The 16,241-nt window shown below is 47.0% G+C and overlaps 1 protein-coding gene across 1 annotated transcript in view; it reads right to left on the bottom strand.

Moving 5' to 3' along the window:
* Nucleotides 1-16,241, bottom strand: part of VTI1B (vesicle transport through interaction with t-SNAREs 1B) — a 36,526-nt gene that overhangs the window by 9,123 nt on the left and 11,162 nt on the right. Inside the window, exons 2-4 of the mRNA XM_030215530.1 lie at nucleotides 11,680-11,738; nucleotides 11,128-11,319; nucleotides 7,681-7,854 (exon numbers count right to left, since the gene is read on the bottom strand). Coding sequence (XP_030071390.1) covers nucleotides 7,681-7,854; nucleotides 11,128-11,319; nucleotides 11,680-11,738 — 425 coding nt within the window. The remainder of the gene's footprint in view (nucleotides 1-7,680; nucleotides 7,855-11,127; nucleotides 11,320-11,679; nucleotides 11,739-16,241) is intronic.

The following is a 16,241-nucleotide window of genomic DNA, read 5'->3' as shown; positions in this document are numbered from 1 at the left end:
GTCTCGTAGAAACAATTTAAGATTCGTGGGGTTGCCTTAGGCTATAGAAACTACTAACCTAAGAGCTTTTATAGAAAACTGGCTATCAGAACAGCTGCAACTCCCGGAGGATCTCGGAGCCATTCAGGTGGAAAGAGCGCACCGGGTGGGACCCAAGCACTCAGACAATGCGAGGCCGCGAGTGGTGATCTGCCGTTTGCTGAATTTCGTACACAAAGAGGCTATAGTGCAGGCCTTGAGGAAGGATCGGGAGTTACGCTATGGAAACAAGAAAGTGCTTTGTTTTCAGGACTACTCTACGGCAGTGGCGATGCAACGAAGGAAGTTTTCCCCGATTTGCACGAAGCTGTTTGAAAAGAAGATTAGATTTGCCCTACAGTATCCGGCGAAACTGCGTGTAACTTATCAGGCGGAGATAAAAACCTTCACTGCCGTGGAACAAGCGCAAGCCTTTCTGAGTTCGCTAGAGGAACGCTGAACATGAGATACTATGGGATCTATAAATGACCTATGAAGGAGTGATGAAGACCGAACAGCCTTCCAGGGCAAGGATTACAAATTGTTACTGTTAGAAGTTGGATTATTACTGACTGTTATAGCAGCAGAATACTGCATGTTATCTGTTGATTCCAATATGCAGACTCAGCAATTGCTTATACATTAAGAGAGAGAGTGCAATCCACCATTGATTAAAGTAAACCTATCATATGATCACCCCTGGGGGGAGTTAGCATGGAAACTGAGAGACATGAGGAGTTTGCAACTGGGCCTCGCCAAAGAGAATAGACTATCAGTTCTGTGGGGAGCAGATGAGATGACTATAGTTTAAGAGATATGGAATCCGACGGACTGAGATTGCTGGTGGGGACGCAGGACTTTCAAGATACCCGAAAGAAGTGGTTGCTACCCTACAAAGCAGCGGAGATCTGCTGAGGAATCAGATGCAGAGGTTTTGTGATTTGCAAGTTATTAATATATAGGTTATGTGAGCACCTTTTTATCTTCATATATTTCTGTTATAACTGTAAGGGAATATTAAGGTTGGGTGGTTGAGGTGGTAATGGCTTACAAGAGGGTGAGGGGGTAAGAGGCGTTACATGTGATGGTCCCGTTTTGGGGCAGGGGAAGTTCAAAAGGGGGGTTGGGATTAGTGGGGGGGAGGGGAGTTGTAGGGGTGAGGGTGGGGGGGTTGGAGGCTGGGGGGATGCAGGGACCTGGAGGTTTCGTTTAATAAGGTTTTGGAAAGAAAGAAGATGGAGCATGTTAGAAAAGGGAGAGGGGTGGTGGCTGGGACACCCCTCTTCTAGGCAAGAGAGGTATAGATCTCAAGGACTGGTATCTCATGAGAACTGGGAACCCTGAGAGTTGTGACGTGGAATGTAGGAGGGATCACGTCTCCCGTTAAGCGTACTAAAATATTACAACACTTGCAGAGAAACAAAGTAGACATAGCTCTGTTGCAGGAGACCCACTTATCAGCTGTGGAGCATGCCAAATTACGTACCTGGTGGGTGGGGGAATGTGTCTCTGCAGAGGCTCAGGGGAAAAAAGGAGGGGTTGCCATCTTGTTCAGAAAAGGGATAGTAGACAAATTGGAAGTACGATTCACTGACCCGGGAGGGAGATTTTTGATATGTGAGGCTACCATAAACCGCCAAACGGTGTTGTTTGGAAATGTATATGCCCCGAACCAATATGACAGGAAGTTTTATAGGATGCTTACCTTAAGATTGTTACGACATAACACATTACCTATGATACTGGGCGGAGATTTCAACACAGTGATGGATCCTTTGATGGACAGTACAGGGGCCCGGAGGCAGAATCTTGACCAGGAGAATAGGGGGCTGCCCAATCTCTGTCGACAGATGGGGCTGGTAGACGTTTGGCAGACACTTGACCCACAGGGAAGGGATTATACGCATCTATCCCGAGTACATGGATCTCAGAGCAGCTCTTTGGCTCAGTGATGAGCTCGGTTATAGGCGCCACTGTGATCTCGGATCATGCCTGGGTGGAAATGTGCTGGGCACCTGGGGGGGAACAAAGAGGATATGGTAGATGGGCGTTTCCAGTAGAACTCTATCGGGACCCAACTTTTAAGACGTCCATACTTCAAAGTTGGCGGGATTATAAATTACATAATGAAATACATGCTGATGATCCAATTCTCTACTGGGAGTCAGCCAAGGCAGTACTCCGTGGAGAAATCATCAGCTATATGGCACATAAACGTAAAGCCCGACTTAAAGAAATATTACGACTTAGTCAGCTAGTGTGCAAGGCTCGGAGATGCTATGGTCGCCGGCCCTCCCTAGAGAATAAACAACATTTACTATCCCTGCAAACGGCATTAAATGTAGCCCTTCATCAAAAAGCTGTGAAATCGCAGAATTATTACAAATATCAGCTTTATAAGCATGGCAACAAAGGGGGGCGGCTGTTGGCACGGTTGATAGCGACTAAACAAGGGAAAACTAGGGTTCTCACTATGAAGGGAGGGCAGGGGACAAGAGTCTCCACAGATCAAGGAATTAGTGAGATCTTCTATAACTATTATAAAGAGCTATATGGAATCCCAACAGATGAAGGTCTGTCGGGGGACCTGTATTTAGAGCAGTTACAGCTGCCAAGTCTTTCCCCACAAGAGGAGCAGAAGCTCAACAATCCCATCACATCAGAGGAGGTGTTGCTGGCCATCAATCAAAGCCAGCTGTTTAAAGCACCGGGGGTGGATGGTTACAGGGTGGAATTTTACAAAATAATGGGGGAAGAGATAATAGACCCTTTAACTGCAATGTTCAACACTTTAATAGATCAAGAAAAGGTGCCTCCAGATCTAAACACTGCCTGTATTATTGTAATCCCCAAGAAAGGAAGAGACCCGGAATTAGCAGCATCTTATAGGCCTATTTCACTCCTGAATTTTGAGGTCAAACTAATGGCTAAGATCATGGCGAACAGATTAGCGAGGATTCTGCCGGAATTAATACATGATGCCCAAGTAGGGTTTGTAAAGGGACAGACAATCGCAAAAAATGTCCGCAGAGTGTTGACCTCCTTGGAAGCTAGCAATAGAGGGAACAAACAGTCTGTATTAATAAGCTTTGACGCAGAAAAAGCGTTCGATCGGGTCCATTGGGATTTTTTATACGCGGTCCTTCGAAAATACGGATTCTCAGGGAGATTTTTGTCAGGGATTAAAGCATTATACTCGACACCGAGGGCCCGCATACTGGTCAATGGGTTTGTAACATCAGACTTTGCAATAGGCAGAGGAACGCGACAAGGATGCCCTCTATCGCCCTTATTGTTTGTGCTAACGTTAGACCCCTTATTAAGGGACATAATGAGACAGCCTGCAGTAGCAGGAATGGAGATAGGAAAAGAAGCATTTAAGGTGGCAGCTTTTGCCGATGATATTTTGGTTCATTTGACGAATCCGCAAGAATCTTTGAGTGCATTATTGGAGATCGTTTCTGAATATGGAGACTATGCGGGGCTCCGGTTAAATCTTGACCAGTCAGAGGCTTTGGCCTCGTCAGAGGAGGTCTGGAGATGTTGGAGAGGAGAATTTCCTCTAAGAAGGGTGCAAACCTCTTTTAAATATTTAGGAATTTTGTTACCCATGGATACTTTTCGTTTACACGAGTTAAATATTAAGTGGTTGCTGGAGGAGACCAGGAAGGTGTTACAGGGTTGGCTGGATCTGCCACTGTCACTGCTGGGTAGAATAAATCTCATAAAGATGGTACTATTTCCAAAGTGGCTCTATGTCTTGCAGACAATACCAATCTGGTTATATCGGAAAGACCTTCAGAGGTTCTATGCATTAGCGTCGAACTTCTGTTGGAGAGGTAGGAAACCACGGATTCGATTCTCCCACCTGATTGGCAGTTGGAGCCGCGGTGGGATGGGAATGCCTGATCTAGCGCTATATAATCAGGCATGTCAGTTACGTCATCTAGGAGATTGGTTCCTGGGTACACAACTTTATACCCCAATTGCGCTGGAGAAGGCATATTTTGAACCCTACTGGCTTTTTTCATTGCTACATCATAAAACTGGTAATATACCAGAAAGATTACATAAGAGTGTGATGTTAAGACCACTTCGAGAGGTGTGGAGAAGGCTTGTAAGCAGGCTTGGAGGTGATCCGACGGTGACGAATCAGCTTACTATTTGTGGGAATAGTGAGTTTTTGCCTGAGATGTCGAGCAGACATTTTGCTGATTGGGTGAGTCGGGGGGTAACATGTTTGGCACATCTGGTGGGCGAAGATGGGCAGCCCCTCTCAACTGCGGACTTGTTAAGTAAGGTGGGGGATTCCTGGGGCAATAGATTTGCCATAAGACAAGTACAACATTATATGGCCTCACTACCGGGGGCTTCCTTGTCAGGTCAATTGGGGGGCAAACTTCAAGATTTTTTCAATTCAGTGGGCGAGGGAGAGATCACTGTCTCTTTGCTTTGTAAAATATTAACTAGATGGCAACCCCCCAGAGACTATGGACCAATGAGGCGTGCGTGGGAGAGGGAGCTGGGAATGGCACTGGAGTCTTGGAATATATCAAGGACAGTGGCGCGCATACCCCTGTTGGTATCGGATGCCCGATTGAGAGAATGTGCATACCGATGTATCCATAGGGGGTATGTGACAGCGACCCAATTAGCACATATGGGAGAGGACCGTAGCCCAAATTGTCTTAAGTGTGGAATGAGCCCAGGTACGCTGCTGCATATGTTCTGGAGTTGTCCTGCATTGCAAAGATTTTGGACTCAGGTTCGAGGCTTCTGGGAAGGGCGACTGGGGATTAAGATCCTGGGGAATGTTGAGCAATTAATCTTAGATCTTCCGGGGTCCTTTAGAGGTCAAAATCGCTTTACAACTCTGATGCTTCGTAAGATGTGTTTATTAGCTAGGAAGTGTATTCTACAATATTGGACGGTTAAAGACCCTCCCGCATACTGGCACTGGAGAAATCAGTTGCATCAGCTGGTTTCTTGGGAGGCTAGCGAGATTAGACTCTCGCAGAGAAAGAGAGTGACGTTTCTGGCTCTCTGGGGTCCCTATTTACACATCCTAAGCCCTAGAGGTCGGAGTCTACTTTTTAATGCAGGATGAGTTCTTAAATGTGGAATAGGTTAAGATCCTTCAGGTCTCTGGAGAAGGGTGGGGGAGGGGGGAGGGGTTAGGATGGGGGGAGGGAGAGGTCGGGAGGCTGGGTAGGGGGGCTTTAGAAGGGTGGAAAGGGCTTTGTTATTGGGAAGGTTCATTTTTGTATGCACTAGACATCTGAATCTTTTATTCATTTTGGTATAATTGATAATTGATGGATTTCTGTTACATCCTTCATAAAATGTTGGGCATAATAATTTGATGACATCATGTACTTATAAGACACGCTAGATGTACTTTGTGGATGTACTTTGGTTATTACCAGATGGTTGTATAGTGAGACTGTAAGGTCTTGTCATCACTAAAAACCGTTGAAATATATATTACAATATTAGCTCATGAGAGGATGTTAACACAGATGTCAAACCACCAGTTGTATGTTTATCAGTTCTCCTTTGTCGTCAATAATATTGAAAACACAAATAGAGGGGTGGGGTGGGGATAAAATGTTAAAAGTTTGATGACGGATAGTATCATTTTGTATTTACTGAGTACATTTTCATAATTGACTATCTGTATATTCATATTGTTGAATGTGTTTCTTTTGAATTGTCATCAATAAAAATGTTGAACTATAAAAAGTATGGCATGAAAAATGCCACCGTATTGTATTGTATTTCAGCAATATGGCGGCATTTTTCATGCCATACTTTTTACAACAGTCTTTCTAAAGACCAGCTCATTTTTATTTTACAAGACATATTGCCAAGGATAGATGTTTTTGTTAAATATATACATCAAAACTCCTGAGGCAGGCACATATGTGCCGAAACATGGTACTGTATCGAGTCGTTTTTAATAAACCTTAAATAAACAGCTTGTTTTTGTGGTATTTTTTCCATCCTCCTGATACCACCAATCACACGTCCTGCTGAATTTTGGGCTACTTGCAATGCTCTCAAAGAAATCTGGGGACGCCATAGTAAAGGGTATTACAGTTGTCCAAGTGTGGCATCACAAAACTCTGATTCACTAAACAAAAACTGTCAGTAGAAATCAAACTTTTAAGTCTTATTACCATTCATATCTTGGGGAAAAAAAGCATCTTAATAACAGCAGCAATCTGCTGTTTAAAATAACACCTAAGCTCTTAACTTTATCTAAGAACGAAAGAGACACATCTCCAAATTGAAAACTTAAAGGCAGATGAATTTCCACAAAACGAGAGCCACAAAACCTGTGTTTTCTCTACATTCAAAGAAAGACAGTTGGCATTCATCCAGTCTCGTACTGTATTAAGTTCTATCAGTCGGAATCCATCTCCAACTTTAGGTGGAACGGAAAAGTAGAACTGAAGATCATCTACACATAAAACAATAACTGACACCCAATCTACCTAATAGTTTACAAACTGGATACATAAACAAAGCAAACAAAAGAGCAGAAAGGGAAGAGCCCTGTGGAATGTCTGACTTAAGGGTTACCCAATCAGCTTTTGAATTTTGTTGCACCACTTGATATTGCTGATCAGTTAAAAAAAAAAACAAACACTTTACCTGAAATTCCAAAAGACTGCTGCTGATTGAGTAATACAGTATGATTAACGGTGTCAAATGTTCCTGCAACATCTAATGAAACTTAAAAAAATCTTTCACCTCTATCAAAACACAACCGGATTTCATCTAGCATAGATATAAGTAGAATTCCAGTATTATGTTTTGATCTGAACCCAAACTGAACAACAAATGATTTTGTTCAACAAATTCCAATAATTGAAAAAAAGAGCTATTTTATCCATCACTTTTGAAAACAAAAAAAAAAACCCATTAGATTTGAAATAGGAACAAATAGCCCTCCATGACTTACGTGCAAAGGAGCAGAAAGCTAGTCAAGGTAGGAAAAATTCTCAGTATAACACTGAGACTTTTGGTAGACTGCCCAGAGTTAGGCCCTTTTCCTGTTTTATTTATTACTGAACTCCAAGCTGATACTTCTGAGCACACAGTGTCCTTCTATAGGCTGGCAAAAGCCTGTCCTTTTTGATAACTGGAATTCAACTGTAAGATGATTCATGTTTCATCCAGAGTTTCCAGGCCAGTAAAGAGAAAAGGTTTCTATGTATGTTTGTTTGGAAAATGCCACAAAAGTTTTGCTTTATTTTTCTCCTATAACATAGTAGATGATTTATATTGAGTTTTATACTATTAGCAGAATTAGGAATTCAGTCACCAGGATAGGAACCCACTAACTATCCCCAGTCCATTGTTCAAACCCTATGCAGTAAAGAGACACCAAAACACTGCAAATACTACTCCTAAGGCAGAAATTCTGCTCTATAAAGGCAAAATAATTACGGTTTCGGAAATAACCAGGGCTGCTGTTCAATAGTTAACAAAGGTATTTCACTGTAACCAGAGGTCTGCAGACTTCTACTTGGTCACTGGCTGAGGAAAATAAGAGTGTGTTTTACGACTAGCTCGCTCTAACTGAAATCTTTCTCACCTCTAGGGATACCCTTCTCGATGACAGCACTTGCTCCCGTTGTACCTGTATATACTCACACGGCCTTTGGTGCGCTCCAACTGCTCCCGCTGCTGTCCGAGCTCCTCGATGATTTCAGAACCAATCTGATCCGTTTCAGCAGCTATCCTATGGCTGCGTTCAACACTCTGGGTTGCTCGGTTCAGACTGTCTGTGCCCTGCAGTAGTAATACCCTCTTTGCTTGTAAATTTCTCTACAAAACAAGAAGACAGAGCATTCTATAAAAATAGCAAAACTTAGCTCATCTAGCTACACAACATCTTCAAAATGCCTTTGGGACAATTTATACTCTTCTTCAAAACACTGGTAAGTCTTTTAAAAAATGCAAATTTTCTTGACTATTAGGATATCTGTACCCAAAAGACAGGGAAGAGGTGGTGGTAGAGGATAGGAAATGGGAGAAGGCAAGGAAGTCATATGACAGGGGGTGTGGCATAAGAGGTAGACCAGAAAGAGAAAAGTGGGGAGGGAGATTGAAATAAATGGTGGTTTATATTGTTTTGTTATTTTAGCTCTATAATTGTTTTTTTCATGTATTAAATTGTTACTGGAATGGGAAGAAAGTCAGGGAATTTTTCAAGGCAGTACCTGGGGAACGGCTCTCAATATCGAGCCTGCACAAGATATTATGGGTAATGGGTCCACAGAAAAATATGGCAGTACTCACTGCACGTTGGGCACGGGACATGCAGAGACCCAGCCTGGCATTAGATTATACAAAGTTGGTGTCCCATATACCTGAGATTTTAGTCAATGCAACTCTGCGGGAATGTCAATTCCGAATCTTGTACAGAGCTTATATGACCAAACCACGGGTATTTAAGATGGGGAGGCGCCAGACCCGCTGTGCTCAAAATGTCAGCAGAGGGAAAGTACACTCTATCATTGTCTCTGGGAATGCCCTGTTGTACAAAGGTATTGGCAAAAGATAATAAAGTATCTGGAGAGCTTAGTAAATTCACGGATCAGCTTCACTTCCACAGGGATTATATTTGACAAATATGAGCTCTTTGCCCTCCAACGAGGAAGTCAGAAACAACTGATCTGCAAAGCTTGCCTGATGGGGAAAAAATTTATTCTGAACGGGTGGTTGAGTGTGGACCCACCATAGTTCTGGCATTGGAGAAATAGATTTCATGATCTATTACTACATGAGCGCAGGGCGGTGGGACCCTCTCCGAAGAAAAGAACACGTTTTCTGGGGATTTGGAGACCTTACATTCAGACCCTATCGTCACGTGCGTGAAGTTTAGTATTAAATGGTTTATAGTTTTTTTTTTTTTTTTTTTTTCTCTTTAGGGGGTTTAGTTAATATGTTGATCATGGGGGCCTTATTGGGGAGAAGGGGGTTCCACGCACAGGGCTAAATAGGAGAATGGGAGGTGAGAAGAGACAACAACTTCTCATTCAATTAACGATATTTATCACATGGAACCCTAGCTGCAGCTACATAGTGACAGGGACTGATGCTTCCATGGTTTATAATCTACCGGACCGCAAGGATATATTGGAGAGATTGATTACGCAATATTAGGTTGAGCAACTTCTTATGATTCAAAGGGTAGAGGGAGTTGGGTGGGGAGTGGGAGGGTGGGGAAGGGAATATATATACAACTAGTATAAAAGGCCAGTTTCAGTAGGCAATGAAACGGACGCTAGCAAGGTAATCCCCCCCGCAGCGTCCCTCCTGTCTCCCCTGCCCCCCCTGCAGCCACCCATCTGGTCTCAGGACCCCCTCCCCACCAACCCTCCTCTGCCCCTGCAGCCACGCATGTGCAGCGGCCCTCCTCTCTCCCCTGCAGCCACCCATGTCCAGCAACCCTCCTCTCCCCCTGCAGCTACCCATGTCCAGTGATCCTCCTCTCCCCTGCCCCCCTGCAGCCACCCATGTCCAACGACCCTCCTCTCCTTTCCCCTTGCCCCCATGTAGCCACCCATGTCCTGTGATCCACCTCTCTCCCCTGTCCCCCCTGCAGCCACCCATGTCCACTGACCCTCCCTGCCCCCCCTGCAGCGTCCCTTCTGTCTCCCCTGCAGCCACCCATCTGGTCTCAGGACCCCCTCCCCACCTCCCTCTTCCCTGCCCCCCCCCGCAGCCATCCATGTCCAGCGACCCTCCTCTCCCCCTGCAGCCACCCATGTCCAGCGACCCTCCCCTCCCCCTGCCCCCCTCCAGCTACCCATGTCCAGCGACCCTCCCCCTTCCCCCTCGGCGCATTACCCAAGCCCCTCTGCCCCGGCGCATCACCCAAGCCCCTTCCCCCCCTCGGGCACATCAACCCCCCTCACCACCCGCCAATACTAACGCTGTCCGGTCGCTGCTGCGTCTCCTGTTGAGCAGCAGCGGCCGGTACAAAAAGAAAAAAGCCCCCCAAAAAAATTTTTAACCTGAAACGCGGCTCCGTAGACAGCCATCTGGCATTGGCTGTCGTCTCTGGAGCCGCTCCTCCTCTCCCCTCTGACGTTGCTGCGCTCCTCTGGGGTCTTCCTGCAGGGGTAGTGACGTGGAGGGGAGAGGAGGAGCGGCTGCAGAGATGACAGCCAATGCCAAATGGCTGTCTATGGAGCCGCGTTTCAGGTTAAAAATCTTTTTTGGGCGTTTTTCTTTTTGTACCAGCCGCTGCTGCTCCACAGGAGAATCAGCAGCGGCTGGACAGCGTTTGTATTGGCGGCTGCGGGTGGCGAGGGGGTTGATGTGCTCGATGGGGGGGGGGGTAGGGGCTTTGGTGATGCATCGAGGGGGGGTAGGGGCTTGGGTGTTGCGCCTGGGGGGGGCACTGAGAGCTGATTGGTAGGCCGGGGAAGGAGTACCTCCCCCTGCCTGGCTCGTGGTTTTGCAGAGCAGGGGCTTGGGTGTTGTGCCGAGGGGGGGCATTGACAGCTGTTTCTCAGGCAGGGGGAGGAGCAGAGCGTGTTTCCCTACTCTTCCCCTTGCCTTGGAATCAGCTGTCAGTGACATCACTGATGTCTGAGCATTATAAGCAGACCACCTCTGAGGGAGCCACGGTCCCAGGCACATTAGAATGTTGGAGGTGAGAATTATTATATAGGATGACGTTCATTAACAGTCATAAGGGGGCTTAAGGAGGGTGGGGGGAGGGCTGCTTGGGGATAAAAATGTAAAATTATTTGATATTTGCTGCAGTGGCAGTTGTTGATTGTACTGTTATTGTTATTGAATGGCAACACTCTGCGTGTATTATTTGTTCTTCAAGTTAATAAACAGATTTAAACATAAACTGTTACTGGCAAGCTTTGTTTTAAGGACAAGCAGGCTACAGATCTGCAATATCTGTATATAGATTGTGTATATATAGACTGGGTTGAAAATGACTGTTCTAGGACAATGCATTGAAGATTAAGAGCACTGAATTCACAACAATACAGGGCTATGCTAAAATATTCTGATACAGAAATCCCAAAGCATTAAGGGGTGCACAAATAAGATGGTCTACTTATTGCTCACACTCTGCTCATTTTCAGTGCTGTAAATCCCATGTCGGATGTCATTCCGGGATGCTGGTCCCACTGCCAGGTCTGTGCTTCTTGCATCTCGCTGCAGCTTTCCAAGATCTTTCTTGTAAGATCGAAGTTTGGTCATCATCTGATTGCGAAATATCACCGGGGCATACTTTAGCTCTTCTTCCATTTCTACTAGCTTAGGGAAAAAGAGCACACACGAGTGAAAGAGGCATGGAAGCCTTGGGATTCTACCATGGCGAACCACAGAGAGTCATTTATAGTCAAGAGGTCAGCAAAATGAACGCTTGACTGCAGGGTAAGTAAAATGAATACCCTCAGGCCAGATATACAAAGCACTGTGACCATACACACAAAACACTTTTGGGTCAATCATGCTTTCTTCTGTACATTTATTGGATACAATATGAATATACAGGAGGTCAGAGAAAAAAGGAAAACCAATAGAAACTGCTAATGAAAGGGAAGCATTTCCATTTCTCTGAAAAAACATCTATAACAAAGAATAAGCAGAAACCCATCTTCCTGCTTCTCTTACCATCTCATTGGCTTCTTGCTGCTTCTCATCGAATTCTCTTATCAGTTTCTTCTTTTCCTCTAGAAAAGAAAATGACCGCGTCATAAGTACTGGGAAAATTCTATTTGTAATGGAGTTGCACTGTACAGCTATTGTAGAAACCTTCAAAGAGCTTACAATAATCCAGCTTCCCTCTCCCTCTCTCCTTGCCTCATCTGATCAGCCAGTTGCTCCCCCCACTTCCAAAGCTAAGTTACAAGGTCACCAGAGGGGCACTGCCTGTTTGTTTTTTCCCCCTCAAGGAAACGGATGTTAATGGTGCAGTATACCCTGCCCCACCTTCCCTGGTCAATGGCTGAGCTGCACAGAGCAGTTTTATTAGGCTAAAGTGCCGGATTGCTCACTCGGGTTTTACTACACAGAGATCTTTTCCTCATAGTTCTTTTATATGCCTGTTGTATTTCCTCATAATGCCCCTTTCTCTGTAACGATTTCACACTTTTTTGACAGTTTTTTTAACTCCCTATTATTATTATTATTATTTCCTCTCAGATACACTGCTTACAGATTCTCTAGCACTTTCAGAAATCACAAATTACAGGTACAGAAATGTTTTTTTTCTTTTTATTATTTTTATACACATGATTACTCTTCCTTTCCATACCACACTTCTGTGGTGTGTGGAGGAATATCTAATGGCCTCATTACTATTCATTTTAAAATACGGTGCACCCATGTGTACTGTATGAGCTAACTGCTGCGATTAATCTCTCTCTGCCTTCTGCGGTCAGTAACATGTATGCAGGGCACTCATTAACCACATGCTTCTCCAGAACAAAATCTGACCTTTCCACTCCAAGCCGCCATCTACTATGAGCTGAAGGGACTTGACAGGCAAATCCAAACTACAACCTGACATCTGCCAGTTGTAAGATGGTCAGTGTTACTCAACTTTTTTCTGAACTCCCTGGTGCCCTCAAAGTTTTATTGCAAACTTTAGCTTTATTTTATTCTGGCGCACAGGGTGCAGAAGGTAAAATTATGTATAATCATACCTGATAATTTTCTTTCCATTAATCATAGCTGATCAATCCATAGACTGGTGGGTTGTGTCCATCTACCAGCAGGTGGAGATAGAGAGCAAACTTTTGCCTCCCTATATGTGGTCATGTGCTGCCGGAAACTCCTCAGTATGTCGATATCAAAGCTCCATCCGCAGGACTCAGCACTTAGAGAATTACACCCACGAAGGGACACTCTGCCCAGCTCACCACCGCCGAAACGGGGGAGGGGAATTAACCCAGCTCATCCCCACACAAGTGGGGGAGGGGAATCCGTCCAGCTCATCCCCGCGGAGCGGGGGAGGGACACCACACCCGCCGATGCGGGGGGATCTGGCTTATCCTGCAACCGCAACCGCGGGAGGAGCTGACTGACCCTAACACCGCCGAAGCGGGAGGGGTACAAAGCTGCCCTACAGCCGCACGAAGCGGGAGGGAGTGCCGGCAGAATTTATGTCTCAATCCAGCCCCGTAAAACGGAGGGGAGAGGAATGCAGCAGCTCACTGTAACACAAAGTCGTCTCAACTCTTGAAGAATCCAAGTGAAAGAAGAACTTGAACACGAAGTCCTCCTGAAGTAACTGAAGGCTAAACTTGAACCTAAAATTCAACCAGAATATAAACAGTACAGATATCTGGGAGGGGCTATGGATTGATCAGCTATGATTAATGGAAAGAAAATTATCAGGTATGATTATACATAATTTTACCTTCCATATCATCAAGCTGATCAATCCATAGACTGGTGGGATGTACCGAAGCAGTACTCACCCAGGGCGGGACATAGAAATCCCTGACCTCAACACTGAAGCTCCAAACCGGGCCTCCGCCCGTGCAGCCACAGTCAAACGGTAATGCTTGGAGAATGTATGAGCCGAAGCCCACGTTGCCGCCTTGCATATCTCTTCCAAGGAGATGGATCCGGCCTCTGCCATCGAGGCCGCCTGAGCTCTCGTGGAGTGAGCCTTCAGCTGGATAGGCGGCACCTTCCCCGCGGCCACATAAGCCGCTGCAATGGCTTCCTGGACCCATCTTGCCACTGTAGGCTTAGCAGCCTGCAGACCCTTACGAGGACCTGCAAACAGGACAAACAGATGATCCGATTTCCGGAAATCATTGGTCACTTCCAAGTATCTGATGATGACTCGTCTCACATCCAGATATTCAAGAGCGGAGTACTCCTCTGGGTAGTCCTCCCTACGAAAGGAAGGGAGACAGAGCTGCTGATTCACATGGAAGCGAGAACCAATCTTGGGCAGGAAGGAAGGCACTGTGCGAATAGTCACTCCTGCCTCAGTGCACTGCAGAAAAGGCTCTCGACTTGAGAGCGCCTGGAGCTCGGAAACTCTTCTGTCTGAAGTGATAGCCACCAAAAAGACTGCTTTCAACGTCAGGTCTTTCAGAGATGCCCTCGACAAGGGTTCCAAAGGCGGCTTCTGCAATGCTCTTAGCACCAGGTTGAGATTCCACGCAGGCACCACTGAGTGCAGAGGAGGGCGCAGGTGATTATCTCCCTTGAGAAAGCGCACCACATCTGGCTGCGAAGCCAGGGAAGCACCCTTCAGGCGGCCCCTGAAGCAAGCCAGAGCCGCTACCTGGACTTTAAGGGAACTGAGCGACAGGCCTTTCTCCAGACCTTCTTGCAGGAACGCCAACACTGAAGAAATTGGAGCAGTGAAGGGAGAAAGTGAGCCTGCTTCACACCATGCTGCAAAGATACGCCAAACCCTGGCGTAAGCAGTAGAAGTAGAGCGCTTCCTCGCTCTCAGCATAGTGGCGATGACCTTGTCTGAGAAGCCCTTCTTCCTCAGACGCTGCCGCTCAATAGCCAGGCCGTAAGACCAAAGGGAGAGGGATCCTCCATCACCACGGGACCCTGATGTAACAGGCCCTGCTCCACTGACAGCCGCAGAGGATCGTCAACTGAGAGCCTGAACAAGTCCGCATACCAGGGACGTCTGGGCCAATCCGGACCCACCAGGATTACCCTGCCGGGATGCTTTGCCACCCGGTCTAGCACCCTGCCCAACATGGACCAGGGCGGGAACACATAGAGGAGCTCTTGTGTCGGCCACTGTTGGAGAAGAGCATCTACTCCCAGGGATCGAGGGTCCCGTCCTCTGCTGAAAAAGCGCGGCACTTGGCCATTGGCCGATGACGCCATCAGATCTAGGCTCGGCTGGCCCCAGCGCTTCGTGATGTCCAAGAACGCCTGAGCAGATAGTTGCCACTCTCCGGGCTCCAAGGTATGGCGACTGAGAAAGTCCGCCTTGACATTCATGACTCCGGCAATGTGGGCCGCTGAAAGCTGCTCCAGGTTCGCTTCCGCCCACTGGCAAAGACTCATAGCCTCCTTGGCTAGAGGGGCGCTCTGGTACCTCCCTGGCGGTTGATATAGGCCACAGCCGTGGCATTGTCCGACAGGACCCGTACAGGCTTCAACACGAGTACCGGGATGAACTCCAATAACACCAAGCGAATGGCTCTGAGTTCCAGGAGGTTGATAGACCACTTGCCTCTGCAGGAGACTAGAGCCCCTGCGCTGTCCTTCCCAAGCAGTGGGCTCCCCAGCCCATCAAATAGGCGTCTGTCGTGACGACAATCCACTCCGGGGTCACCAGAGGCAATCCTGCAGACAACTTGTCTGTCTGCGTCCACCAGCTCAGCGCCTTGCGCACTGCTGGGTCCACGGGAAGGCGCACAGCATAATCCTCCGACATCGGAGTCCAGCGCAGCAGCAGAGATAGCTGTAGTGGTCTCATATGAGCCCTGGCCCAGGGCACTACTTCCATCGTGGCCGTCATAGAGCCCAACAGCTGCACGTAGTCCCAAGCCCGAATAGGAGAGGCTACTAGGAACTAGTCCACCTGAGCCTGAAGCTTGACAATCCGATTGTCTGGCAGGAACACTCTGCCCACTTGGGTGTCGAATCGAACTCCCAGATACACCAGGGACTGAGTCGGGCGCAGCTGGCTCTTCTTCCAGTTGATGATCCATCCCAGGGAGCTCAAAAGAGCAACTACCCGGTCCATAGCTTTGCCGCACTCTGCATAAGAGGGGGCTCGGATCAACCAGTCGTCCAGATAAGGATGGACTTGTACTCCTTCCTTTAGCAGGAAGGCCGCTATGACCCCCATTACTTTGGAAAAGGTCCGCGGAGCAGTAGCCAACCCGAAAGGGAGGGCTCTGAACTGGAAGTGTCGTCTCAGGACTGTAAAACGCAGAAAGCGTTGGAGAGGAGGCCAGATGGGAATATGCAGGTACGCTTCCTTGATGTCCAAGGAAGCCAAGAACTCTCCTGCCTTCACTGCCGCTATAACAGAGCGGAGAGTCTCCATGCGAAAGTGCCTCACTTTCCAGGCCCGATTGACCCCTTTGAGGTCGAGGATAGGCCGGACAGAACCTCCTTTCTTTGGAACCACAAAGTAAATGGAGTAACGTCCCTTGCCAATCTGATTTTTTGGCACCGGAACGACCGCACCCAGGCGGATCAGGTTGTCCAAGGTCTGCTGCACTACCACA

The sequence above is a fragment of the Microcaecilia unicolor genome, chromosome 9 (assembly GCF_901765095.1).
Source record: "Microcaecilia unicolor chromosome 9, aMicUni1.1, whole genome shotgun sequence".
In the NCBI taxonomy this organism is placed as follows: Eukaryota; Metazoa; Chordata; class Amphibia; order Gymnophiona; family Siphonopidae; genus Microcaecilia; species Microcaecilia unicolor.
This window is presented reverse-complemented; position numbering and strand designations above follow the sequence as displayed.